The sequence below is a fragment of the Dermacentor andersoni genome, chromosome 5, assembly GCF_023375885.2.
Source record: "Dermacentor andersoni chromosome 5, qqDerAnde1_hic_scaffold, whole genome shotgun sequence".
NCBI classification, from domain to species: domain Eukaryota; kingdom Metazoa; phylum Arthropoda; class Arachnida; order Ixodida; family Ixodidae; genus Dermacentor; species Dermacentor andersoni.
In genome coordinates, this window is record NC_092818.1 from 149,029,856 (window position 1) to 149,042,751 (window position 12,896).

The following is a 12,896-nucleotide window of genomic DNA, read 5'->3' on the forward strand; positions in this document are numbered from 1 at the left end:
TTCTACCAACTCTGAGAAACAAACTTTGCAGGAGTCACCGCTACCGTCGCCAATAGCGCCTAACCTCGGCCTTACATTGAGCATGTTGTACACTTTTCCTCGTCATCATGCATGCAAACTGCCTATACAACTTAACGTGGAGATATTTTATTGAAGTACTAAAAAGGAAGATGTCAGCTACAAAAGCAATCTTACTACACAGCAACCGATGTCAATACCACTTTATTACTTATACAGGCTACCTTACATTCAAACTGCGTGGCAACCAATAAATTTACGAGGGCGTATTTCATACCAAACATCAGTTTTCTTGACCTAACCTTAACGAAAACATTCTAGACGAAGCTTCTGTTCATGCTTCGTCACCTTGTGTTTTCTGTGCAGAGCGACATTCGCACATAGGTAAAGACAAGCTCAAGGAAAGTTTTAACTACATTTACCATTCAACTTACAAAGTCCCGAACGCGCACGGTAGTGACATAACGTCGACAGCGTACGTGAGAGAGAATTTGCCGAATTATAAATGAATTATTAAGCAATTATGTTCTTTTGCTGCACGGGCAATCAATGTTTTTGATGAGAGAATGTTCAAAAGACACAGATAACAAGTAAAAAATAGTTTCAATGTCTATTCCTTACAAGCGATACTAATACAACATATCTTGACACTTCAATGCAGCGGAAAAGCCCAGCCGATCTTTGTATATACACAGCGACTTATAACGCTTTAGGTATAGCACTAATTAGGTTTTCTCTGACGCCACAACATCTGCTGATGTCTTCAAAGTTGGATATTTTTTCCGTTCTAGTCCTCAAGGCAGCGTTACTATTAAAAGAAATCTTGCTCTAAAACAGCAAGATCTGAAATCCATAAGCATTTTAATTTTCGGCTATCCTGCTGATTCAATTCCCGTTCATTTCCCCCTTCTCTATTCAAAATATGCTATGGCAGTACAAAACTATCTCAGAACTAATGCCAAAGTTCTTTTTAGAGCGATGTCTGATGAGCCGCCTGCAACTATACTGCGAAATACTGAGTGTAAACCCAGTGCACTTCTTTTTTTTTCGCATTGCAGACACTTTAGGTCAATAGAATAAAATTAGAAAAACTTTACCAAATTTCCATTGCATGGGAGGAGCTGAAAGGAATGAAAGGAAGGAGAGAACATGGTTACAACTTTGTCCACCTGCACTGTCTTACGGCAGGCAAGTAGAGTGCACAAAGCAATATCCGCAAGGCATTTGTTCACTCAATATGTTCGTGTGGAGAATCTATGCAACTCACAGCGCGGTGGTTCGCGCGCAGAAGAAGCAGTTTCTTCTACGAAATGCACTTTCTTTAAACAGATCTTTCTTTCAGTCATACTGTTTTTCCGTGACAACTACGAGCACAATTTTATTTCGACCACTTTAATTTACTCGTATCCGACAGCAGCAAACAACGGTGCAGTATAACACGCGTGTTTCACAGGTTTGGTTTTATCCCGCGAAATTTAAGTGAGATCATATCTGTGCCATTATAGGCACAACCCAAGACACTGTGCCATACCGATTTTGAAACACTGCTTGAGTGCCACAACAGGCGCCCAATAGAGATCATTAAGCCTAGCAAAAGAGACACGCCTAAATTTATAAGGTGCCTCATATTCGCGCGAAGAGTTTTCATTCGCCTATATGCATCCTTCCGTCGTTATTATTTTCTTATTCAGTGAGTCACTGTATTTGCTAAGCAATAAACACAAGCAGTCAGAACGTCACTGCTTCATTTTCCTGCGCAGTGCGTGGTTTCTGCATAACGTGTTGTGCATATGAAATGACTCTAACAAAATAAAGTTGTCGCACATTTCAAGTGGGAGTAGGCTTCTTGCTACACATAAAGCGCTTTAAAATTTCCTCTGTATGAAGTTGCCAACAGTGACACAAACTTCGGTTCGTCGGAGCCCTAGACGTTGAGCAGCACTTTGAGCACTCTTTATGGCCTCCAGAAGGTATAAAGCATAATCACAGCTCAGTTCCCATTCTTTACAAGGCTAAGTTTGGGGGCTATATGCGATCCGCAGATAATGTCGCTCTCTCGCAACCTGACTGAGCAAGCAAACATGAAACTGCCTTTTACAATTGGAAGTGATTGTAGCCGGAGCCTGCACGCTTGAAAGTATGTAATACTCTCGTAGTAAAGAAAGCATCCGTGAAACAACTTAAGCTATGCACACACAGTTAGCTACGACACTATATCTCAGTGTCATTCACCTTTGGCTTAGACTTAACGGCGAGAACTCTAAAGCAAATGTAAAGCGAAATAAAATACAATTGCAAAATGTGAGCCTCCTGCTCAATACTGTCTGCTGCGTTTATAGATAAAGTCATCTGAGCGAAAGGATGTAGGCTCACTGGGCTGTGTCTCTTTCGAAGCTCGGCGAAGGATAAAGCTATAAGCTAGAATGTAGAGACAGGTTCGAAGGAAGTAGCGTTGGACACTGGAGGATTTGAGAGGAAAGTATTGCGAACTGAAGCTACCTCTGGAAATCAAACTTCCACTATCAAACATTGACATTTATTGATTCATTGTTCACCAAATTTTACTAGTGCCTAAGTGTACCTCTGCGGCTTTATTATTGATGAAGAAATATTCAAGGACGATCCTTCTCCCGCAGTCGAGAATATGTCGTTTCCCGGCAGTATAAGGAATTATAACAGCTGTAACAATGAGATATACCATATTTCCTACGTTATACATATACGTTATATGTCGCATGGCTGCTAAGCACCAACTATTCACCGTCAAATCGTACCGGTCATACCATAGGCTACGTTTAATAGGTTCTACGCTAATGCAGCGTTTGACACAGCAGTTGCACAAGGCCAACTCGCCAGACTTCGTCGTGCTGCGGTCAAACCAGTCTCATTCAGCGTCAGAACCACTTACCAGGCATGTCACCCTTAACGTTCCCGATATTTGTGATTTACGTTACGTCACCATACTTGCTGTGACAGCTTCAGCAAGTAGAGGGCAAGAGAGGGTATGGCGACACCTTTTCAAGTATCTGTACCTTCAACTACATGCTAGGTATTTGAGTTTGCTCAGTGAAATTTGTGCTGCGCGCGTGCCACCACGTGCATTCTTGCCGATATTCAGGGATCCGTAAATGGTCTCTACTGCCATTAATTAGTGACGGTGCGCTGTAAACATTACACCCTTAGAGATGTCTGCTTGTCCTACTGGTGACATCCCTACCTTTAAGACCTTACAAAAATACGTTTAAGGGGTACGATCAAATTCTTGGTGAGAACCAATGATAGCATCTTGCTTGCCGACTTTTTCTTCGAAGTAAAAACGATGACAGCTGTGCCAGGCGACATAAGAAGTGCGTTAAATAAGGTTTAATATCTACCACTGTAAAAATCTCCTGTCGGATATTTCTGTTTCAACTACGTCATTTGTAATCGCACGTCTAGTTATAACTCCGTTGTCGTCCTTTATAAATATTTATATGGCCTTAACGGTAAGGGTGTTACCTGTGTAACAAGCAAACACCCTTAAGAATGTAAACATTTTTAAAGTGCAGCTGCGGAAGTGCGCTTAGAAGGCACATGCCAACGCGAATTTTTTTCGCAAGTAAGCGTTATAAAAAGTGTGAATTGCACGAGCACATGGGTGTTCACTTATTACGTGCTGCAACATATTCAACTGCAATTATATTGTTTACGCAGTGACGATGTTTGCTCCGCAAACTATTTGATTTCGGGCCGCGCTTTTCACTGGGTGGAAAAAAAAATTAAATTATGGGGTTTTACGTGCCAAAACCACTTTCTGATAATGAGGCACGCCGTAGTGGAGGACTCCGGAAATTTCGACCACCTGAGGTTCTTTAACGTGCACCTAAATCTAAGTACACGGGTGTTTTCGCATTTCGCCGCCATCGAAATGCGGCCGCCGTGGCCGGGATTCGATCCCGCGACCTCGTGCTCAGCTGCCTAACACCATAGCCACTGAGCAACCACGGCGGGTACTGGGTGGAAAGCTCTTGTCACAAAATTGAGACTGCTTTCCAATTTATTCCGGTATCCTTACACTGTGCAGTGCTTTAGCAATAAATTCAATATTTTTCAAACTTTTTAAAAGCACAATATTGCACCCCAACCTCTTCTTGACGCTTATATGATGAGCGAGTGACAAATTACCACCTTGAATACTGCCAATACTAATTTTTGTAAAGAACGCTTTATATCCACGCAAATAGGAAAGCAGCACCAATATAGACACTTCGCTTTCATTTAGAAAAAGGCCATCATGAAGTCGAATGCGTAAAGTTCAATGCCCGCTATACATAACGTGGACGCTGTAAATCTTGTGCATTTGCGCAGCAGTGGGAGGAGGTTTTGTTTATACCACTCCGAGAATTTCCAGAGGGGCTGTTTCTTTTGAAACGTGATCTTTAAAAGTCAGTCAAGTCAACCTAGCACACGCTTTGTTCTAAAGTATGCTTTAGTACTTACGGAGTGTTATCGCTTTCCCACAGGCAGGTGGTGGGCCACATCCTGATATAGCACATGTTTACTGACCATTATGAAAGTTGGTGGAAGCGAAATGCTTTATTTTGTGGCGTGGTTTAGCCAAATATTGATGCCTCGATTTTATCGACCCGTTTTCCAACGGCTACAGTGATTGCGTATAAGTTCCCTATGACTACCGCAGTTTTCACTCGGTGATTACAAGACTGCACTGTCACACTTCTATCTTCTTCATGCGAGTCAGTCTTTGCAAGCCGAATCCATACCCAAGAAAAAGCCCCAATTTTGGCATTCTATTGAGCACTGGCGTATTCTAATGATGGCGAACTTTCAGCCTCTGATTCGCTTGATAGGACATAACTTTCTACTCCTTGGTCGAAGCGTATGTTAAGCGATACCCACCACAGCGACTTTGCTCTCGGGCATGGCTGCGACCACCGGAGGTGGTGACTTTGCAGTCGCGGGCCGCTTCCTCCACAGGTAGTTGACAAAGGTGAACTCAAGCAGTGCGGCAAACACGAACATGGTGCAGGCGCCCATCCAGACGTCGATTGCCTTGACGTACGAGACGGGTGGTAGATTTCCTTGTATGCCGGCACCCTTGGATGAGATGGTAAGAAGTGTGGTGACTCCCAATGTAATTCGGGCTGGAATCGCTTCCACGTCGAGCCAGAAGGAGACCCAAGAGATGACCACGATCAAGATGGTGGGCAGATACGATTGGACGAGGTGGTAGCCAATAGAACGCTGTAGGTTAAACTCGGCTTTCAGGCAGCTGTACTCTCCTGTATGTTCGTAAAACAAGTAAAACAAGAATAATGAGCGAACTCATTATTCCCGCGGTGGTAGTGCATGTTCTCACGTTAAACAGTGAAAGCACATCTCCAACATCCTCTACGTACAACTGAGAAAATTGCACACGTACCAATGTGGAATGTCTCATTGCACAGGGACGTGTTCACGTTTTGAATTTCAAACTGTGGGAGCTTCATGTTTTCATAGAGGATCACAGGTGATGCCTTAGACCAGTGCAGCTGTAGCTCGTCCGTCGTCTTCGAGACTGCAAAACATATATGAAGCGAACATCAACAAAACAACGCATTCCGCTAAGCGATCAAACCGAATTATTTGTCCATAATGTCCTCGTGCCGGACAACAAAGAGGCTTAAGGTAAAGAATCCGGTGTGTTCTGCAACACAAATCTGCATATTCTTCTAAAAATTATACTTCTCAAGCTTCTATTACCACATTTTGACTATGGTCTCTTAGTGCAAAGTGGCAGATAGACAGACAAATACACTTGTTCTTCTCTGTTTCTTTTATTATGTCTGTTCACCACTTTGATCGCGCTGAGTTACAATAGTCAGAGTGAGATTCTATAGCCCAACAATCAGTAATTATGTTGCCACAACGTCGCAAAACGCCGTTTACATAAAACAATATGCATTGTAATCTGACTCACAAGAACGTTCGAGTTTAAAACTTACACGAAGCGAGTTCAATGCTGCAAACTTGTGCGTCTAGCGGGTACCGGTAAAGGTCCATCATGCAAGAAAAAGTCAGCTTCAACCTGCATGAAACAAGGTGAATATGTATTATACAATCATTTACTTGATCAAGCCTACCACCTTTATCAACTGCGTTCAACCACGCTGCCGAATCAGCATTCGAGGTAACACAAGGGCATTCTCAATGCAGATGAAGATAAGAGACTGGTCATAAAGATTTATGACGAATCTCCCTGTTTATCTTTCCCCGCTCACATGCAGAGCATGTGAACTTGGATTTCTTATCAGAAATAACGTCGAGCTATATTAACTTTCTACTGCGCTATTCATGTGGTAACTTGTGCGACAACGCGAAAAATAAGGAAGAGACGACGATATAAACCGAGTGAAAAGAGCGCTGACTTCCAACTGTTTATTCTATTGTCGATGTTATGCGTATGTATACATACGAAGCGCCAGCAGGAAAGAAAAAAAAGGAGAAAGGCTAAGAATGGCAATCACCATGAGTGGCACAATGTGATATCACCAAGCTCCTATTCACCAACCATCGAAAAACGCTAGCTCTTTTTTGGTCAGTGTAAGTGATGGCATGCTTACACACCCCTCTCATGCAAGAGCATTCTTGATCGTCTCGATAATCTTTCTGATGCACTGATCCTTGTGCTCAGAAACAATCCTGCTTCTTTTTTTACTTAGGCACGTATGGCTTAATTAGTAGGATGACCCGTAGGTTTATCACATTTACGGCAGTGTAAGCTAAGCTGGCCCTGATGAGTGTGTAAGCATACCAACACTTACATTGACCAAATAAGAGCTAAGGTTTTTAGATGGTTGGTGACTAGGAGCTTGGTAATATCACCTTGTGCCACTCATGCTCATTGTTTTTCTTTTCCTTTCTCCCTTTCTTTCCCTTTCCTGTTGGCGCTTCGTATGTATACATATGCATAACACTGACAGTAGAATAAACAGTTGGAAGTCAGCGCTCTATTCACTCGGTCTCTATCGTCGTTCCTTCCTTATGATTCGGGTTGTTACATAAGTTGCAATGAAACAACTAGCCTAGCAAGCAACCATTTATATGGTGTAATTGGACAATTTGAGATTAATAGCACCATGTTACTGAAACATTGCAGTTAATGCATAGAGCATAGAATGGATCGTGGTAGAAATGCCAACCGCTTGCGTAAAAGGAGGTCAGCAGGTTCTGGCGCTCAGAAGCAGCGCGAGAGATGCGGCTGGCATGGACGTAATTGAAATTCGGCACGGCCGTTCATCACCCTGTGCCACCGCTTGCGCAGATGCGTCAACCTCAGGCACACGCAAAGTATCGAGATCCAGTAGTCTGCTTTGTTACGCCAGAAGAGATACGCCCAGTTCTTCAGAAACTTGTGGGCACAATAGGCCCTTTGACCAGCGTTTCGTAAAGAACCGTGCGTTGACATATGCGCTGCAGTTGACACACTGCAAAAAAAAAGCGGGTTGTCTCCTTTTTACTACTACTACTACTACTACTACTACTACTACTACTACTACTACTACTACTACTACTACTACTAATACTAATACTAATACTAATACTAATACTAATAATAATAATAATACAGACTGCCTTCTCTGTTTGATCCAATTGATTATACTGAGCAGCTCGGGCTCCATGCTCCCTGTTCTTTTTTCTCTATGTCGATTAGCGTCCACAAAGATTCTAGCATAGTGAGCCGGTTATAACGCGGAACGTTGTTGTGATGAATGCCCTATAATATGTCACAGTTAAAAGTTAAAAAAACATCTTCGCCCTGCACTTGCAAATAGCGTGCTGCTCATTTAAAAAAACTTAAGATGCCCCCACTTTAGAAGGCCACCGCCACTTTCATATTTTATCAGTATCGTTATATTTCAATTTGACAGTTCTGACGCAGACACAATTCTAACGAATGAGCTAAGGGCAAGTGTGACGACTTTGCAAAGCATACCTTGTAATTTATCACAAAAGCGACATCGTCAAGCAGTTTACATTGTCATTCAGTTAATGGGTGCCGTCCTAAAGATGACCATTGGTTTAACTAACATTTCGCTCAAAATACAATGCCACTTTCAGATTTGCTTGCGGATGGCGAAGTGGCCAGTGCCGTTGATCACCTCTGCCAGTTTTATTATGGTCTTTCGAAGGCAATGTAGATTTTTTTTTTCAGGCGATGTGCTCGTATGACTAAATAGTGCGCGTCGGGATATTCATGATAACACGCACAGCATGAGGATAGACTGAAACAATGATTATGCTATCACAGCCGTACTAGCAAACGCATGTTTACAAATACTGTGTCTTGTGTACATCGCACATTTTAAATCAAAATGAACAAATGTTGCAGCTATCCGCGGAACCTTATAATGCAGGGACCTCTAGCAAGGGATGTGTGGCGCTAAAATATAACAAGGTTGCAGCGCCGAGAACTAAAGCTACCTGGAGGCGCAGTTAAAACGTTGGCAAGTTTCTTGTTTTTTGATTAGCCACAGAGGAAAAATGATGAACTAGTTGACTAAAACGGAATTTAAGCTCGTCCTGGCATTGTACTATACAATGATTAGTCTAATTTCTTGTTGTTCTAGAGCTTCATCATCAAAAACCACTTTGCTACGCCCCCACTGTCTCTCGGATCGGACACTTGGCAGGACAGGTAAGCAACGAATACAAGTGTAGGGAAAAACACATGGGGTTCTGCGAGCGAAAATCATGATCTAATTAAGAGGTGGTCCATACTTGGTGACTCCGCAACAATTTTGACCATCTGGGGCTTTTTTTAAAATGCGCCTAAATGTCAGTACAGCAGTTCTCTGAAATTTCGCTTCATCCAAATGCGGCCGTCGTGATCGGGATTGAACCAGTAACCTCAAGGTTAGCAATGCAACGTCATAGCCACTCAGATAGAGCCGCGGGTAACTGTAGGAAAAGAAACCTCACAGAATCCAGTAGTGCTATTTGCTCTTACATTTATTCACACATAACCTCAGGTACAGCCTTACACCTCCAAGAGTGGACTTACCCACCTACGATCATATTATTAAGGAAGATTAAGTTGATGTCATCTTAGAACTAGAATAGGCACAGCATGTAAGAAGGTCTCGTTAGGAAAAATAATTATCGATGTTTTTTTTTTTATTCTAGCAAGCAGCATATTATGTTGGCTTCGTCATCAACTCCTCTCAAACAAGCCGCCTTTGTGGCAAGACTACAAAATCACAAGGCGTTTCTTCATTTAATGTGGTGCACCGGATTGTCAATATTTGTGCCAAAACTATCATTTTATATGTGTCGTGTCGGCTTGTTCCCTTAGTTATGCTAAAACAAAGCGGCTATAGTATGGAGTAAGAAAGAAGGGTCATGCAATATCTTGTTTAGAGAAGCACTTATATTTGGTTTTTGCTTGACGAGATCTCTCCACCGATCTCGTTAACTTTTTCATAGTTGAAGTCTGCATTACACGTTAAACTACAAAGTAAGAGTACAAAAGTTGAATAATTGTTATCTCTACAAAACGTTCAATATGCGTGAGCAGCACTGCTGCACTCCAGTGCACTTTCTGGCATTTATTTTATTATTTATTATTCTGTTTCTAAGTGCAGCTTATCCTTTAAGAATCTCAGGTGGCACTTCATATACAATTTTTCAGGCGTTAGAGCTCGAAATAGAACCTTCGTAAGTGGGTGCTGTTTCTTTCGTGAACCTATTATGCGTTACGATAATAATTACCAGAGATTTAACAGGTCATGCACCAAATTCATTTGTGCTCTGAGTGTTTATGCGATACTGAGTCACACTTGGCAACACTATAGTTTATTAGTTGTTCACTTTACTCCATGCATTCGTTCTCCAGCTCTCACCTGAGCATGTAGAGAATGTCCCCTGTAGGGCTGATGCGTACTAGGACGTTGGGCACCGTCACGTACTGGAACTCCGCATGCTTCGCATTGGCAAAAAAGACTTCGGGTTTCCATATACGTTGCACCAGTTTAGGATCGTTCAGGTCGAGGGGTCCACTAATGCCGCTCATCTCGAAGCGGTCATCATGCCATCGTTGTCGCAGGTAGAGGTCCACTTCGTAATCCTGAAGTGAACAAAATATAATTCGTTTTATGTTGCTTCCATTGTAATTTCAAAATACACTCGAACATTGATTTCAGGTGCATAAATTTACGGGGACAAAGAAGTGTTACAGTCAACATACTGACATGCAGCAAGATGTACATTCCGATAATGTGGGCTATGGTGTACAGCGGTGGGCTCTATTTTTTTGTCTTTCTATCCTAATATTTTTTCGTGCGTTTTTTTTTTTTTTACACTAACTGCATTATGCTTTCGTTCGGACTTGTGAACTCGGCTTCTGAACTTTTGGTTTATGTGTCACAACTTGTGAACTAGTTCAAAAGCGTTACGTTTTGTGCGAGTTGGTTCTACATGGTTCTTAAGAGACTTTTGCGCGCGCAAAGACAGGACGTCGAACGAAGAAGGGACACACAGCGTCCTGTCTTTGTGCGCGCAAAAGTCTCTTAAGAACCTTGTGAACTAGTTTCGAGAATTCGGCCTTGAGAGTGCTTGTTGCATATCTGTGGCTTTCTACTTAACATGCGGCTTATTTCTTTGCCGCCTGTCGGGGCAGAGGAGTAGCAAGGCATCTTTTCGAAACATCTAAACCTTCTTACATACATTTATTTTTTAAAGCGCTTCATACATGCGAGAGCAGGGTAATAATTTTAGAAACAGTGTATATTGATTTAATACGTGAGCGCTATCTGATGCATCTTCAAACACTCTTTAGTTTGTAATCATAAACGGCAAAGGTAACAATAGAACAAATACGAAAGTGCGTGCCCGTGTTTAAACAAGCGCCAATATTTAATCATGAGAAGTCATGGGCAACGCCAGCTTCTTTCACAAAAGTTGTCGTGGATTCGTGTAGAGTCTTACGGCCCTCAAATAGCCTTACTAATATCGCGACAATCACACACCGTCTTTCGACGATAATCAGGTAACAAATGAACACACACAAAAAAAATAATTTGCTCACTCAAAGTGCGGAGATTCAGAGTTCGGCGCTTTGTACACGGGGCAATAAGCTTAACGGCTCGAACATCACCTCTAAACATAGGTAACCAGTATTACTTTGTTGAATTAAAAAAAACGCTCTGCTGCTGATGATGATGATGTCTAATAAGAAAAAACGCAGCAATCTTGCCTTTACTGCCAGAAGAGAAGTGCCCTATACAGAAAACCTTACTTACAAAAAAATGACATGGTGGACAAGCGCGACTCCTCTCTGAAGAAGACAAAAACAACGCTGGGTTATTACATCCGCCGTCCAGAAATGCGACTTGGAGTGCTGGGTTTAGATTGTCCATGATATTGTTGATACATTTCCGCAGGCCGGAGTTTTATTTCTGAGGGAAATGGAGCTTAATGATTGTACATCGGTTATATGCTTAGCAATATTTCATTTTACATTTACTCCCGCTTACAGAGAGACGGATGCCCACCAATCATTCATTTCTTATTTTGAAGTAAACTTATCAGTTAAAAGTAACTTACCCTGTGCTAGCACATCGGCGGATGGATATAGTATCCCATATAGTCGACTTACGACTATAGTAAGTAAACCGTAATTTGCAAACGTAGTACCGTAAGTAATCCCTCATATTGTAGTCGTAAAGGTCGATGTTGTTCTTGAATATAGTGTCGCTCCTTTCCGCTTGCAAAAAAAGAAAGGTTGATCTAATCTTGTCACCGCTTAAAGCATTCTTATGGCCTGAAACAGCCACGAATGTTCGAAAGCCTTCCATCCGCAGCTCACAAAATAGTACTAGGTTACCGGCCAATCAAAGTTTCTCTATAAGAAGCTCGAGACCGGTAGACTGATAGGGTCATAAACAAATAAAAGCAGTTCTTCGATATTCCAGTAGCAGAAAAACTCCCTCTTGTCTGACGCCGAGAGAGAAGTATTGTCGCTGCAGCCACATTACAAAGCATTGCCCATGAAGAAAGTACAACCTCACTTCTGAAGCATTTTTCTTGCCATATTTTCTTTTTAAGTACTCGCGTAAACAACGGTTCGTAATAAAATTAAACAGAGGTTCGGTTCTGAACTTTCAAAGCATGGGAATTGAAGAAAATAGCATCCGTATAGCATCACTTAGGCGCAACGCGTGAACCAAGCGAAATAATTATTGATCAATAGCCCGAATATACCCTTATAAGCTATACATATGTAAATCATGGCACTGCCAGATTCCAAAGTAATGCATGAATATCCCAGACGCGTTCCAGAAGAAAATAAGTAGGCACCGATGTGGACATAAGTAATTTTCTTTTCAACAAAAAATTTATTGTTTTCAGTTCTTATGCCATGTTGTTTGTTCAACATACGCTATACACGCATACCCCAAGGTAGCAACGTATAGCGGCTTTGCTAGATGAGAACAACTTTGTTTTTAACTACATGTGTGGCATAACAAGAGACATTTTATACAAGAGTCCTTTTTTTTAGTAACTCTTCGCTTTTGATAACCACCCCACAAAGACAGACGAAGCCTGACTCAGTTCTCGCACATTCAGTACTCAGCCCAAATAAACGAACGAACATCTGGTATGGTTTCACGCATACTAACCGCATGCCAAGCGCTCGGGGATTGGCCTGTCATTCAGTCTAACGGCCTCTTAAACAGCGGCGCATCCGCTACATTTTCTCCTCCAGACCGCGAACTGCGGGCGCACATTTATTTCACTCATTGCACCATTCCACGTTCAGGCTTCCTGCCTTGCTGCGCAGTAAAAATTTGTTAAGCATTCTCTGCAGCTTACACTCCAGTAATGAACCCTGAACTTCACTA

At 42.1% G+C, this 12,896-nt stretch overlaps 1 protein-coding gene across 1 annotated transcript in view; it reads right to left on the reverse strand.

Moving 5' to 3' along the window:
- LOC126531391 (glycine receptor subunit alpha-2-like) overlaps positions 1–12,896 on the reverse strand; it is an 84,137-nt gene that overhangs the window by 2,925 nt on the left and 68,316 nt on the right. Inside the window, exons 4-8 of the mRNA XM_050178899.2 lie at positions 9,897–10,120; positions 6,000–6,082; positions 5,438–5,572; positions 4,915–5,297; positions 1,116–1,139 (exon numbers count right to left, since the gene is read on the reverse strand). Coding sequence (XP_050034856.1) covers positions 1,116–1,139; positions 4,915–5,297; positions 5,438–5,572; positions 6,000–6,082; positions 9,897–10,120 — 849 coding nt within the window. The remainder of the gene's footprint in view (positions 1–1,115; positions 1,140–4,914; positions 5,298–5,437; positions 5,573–5,999; positions 6,083–9,896; positions 10,121–12,896) is intronic.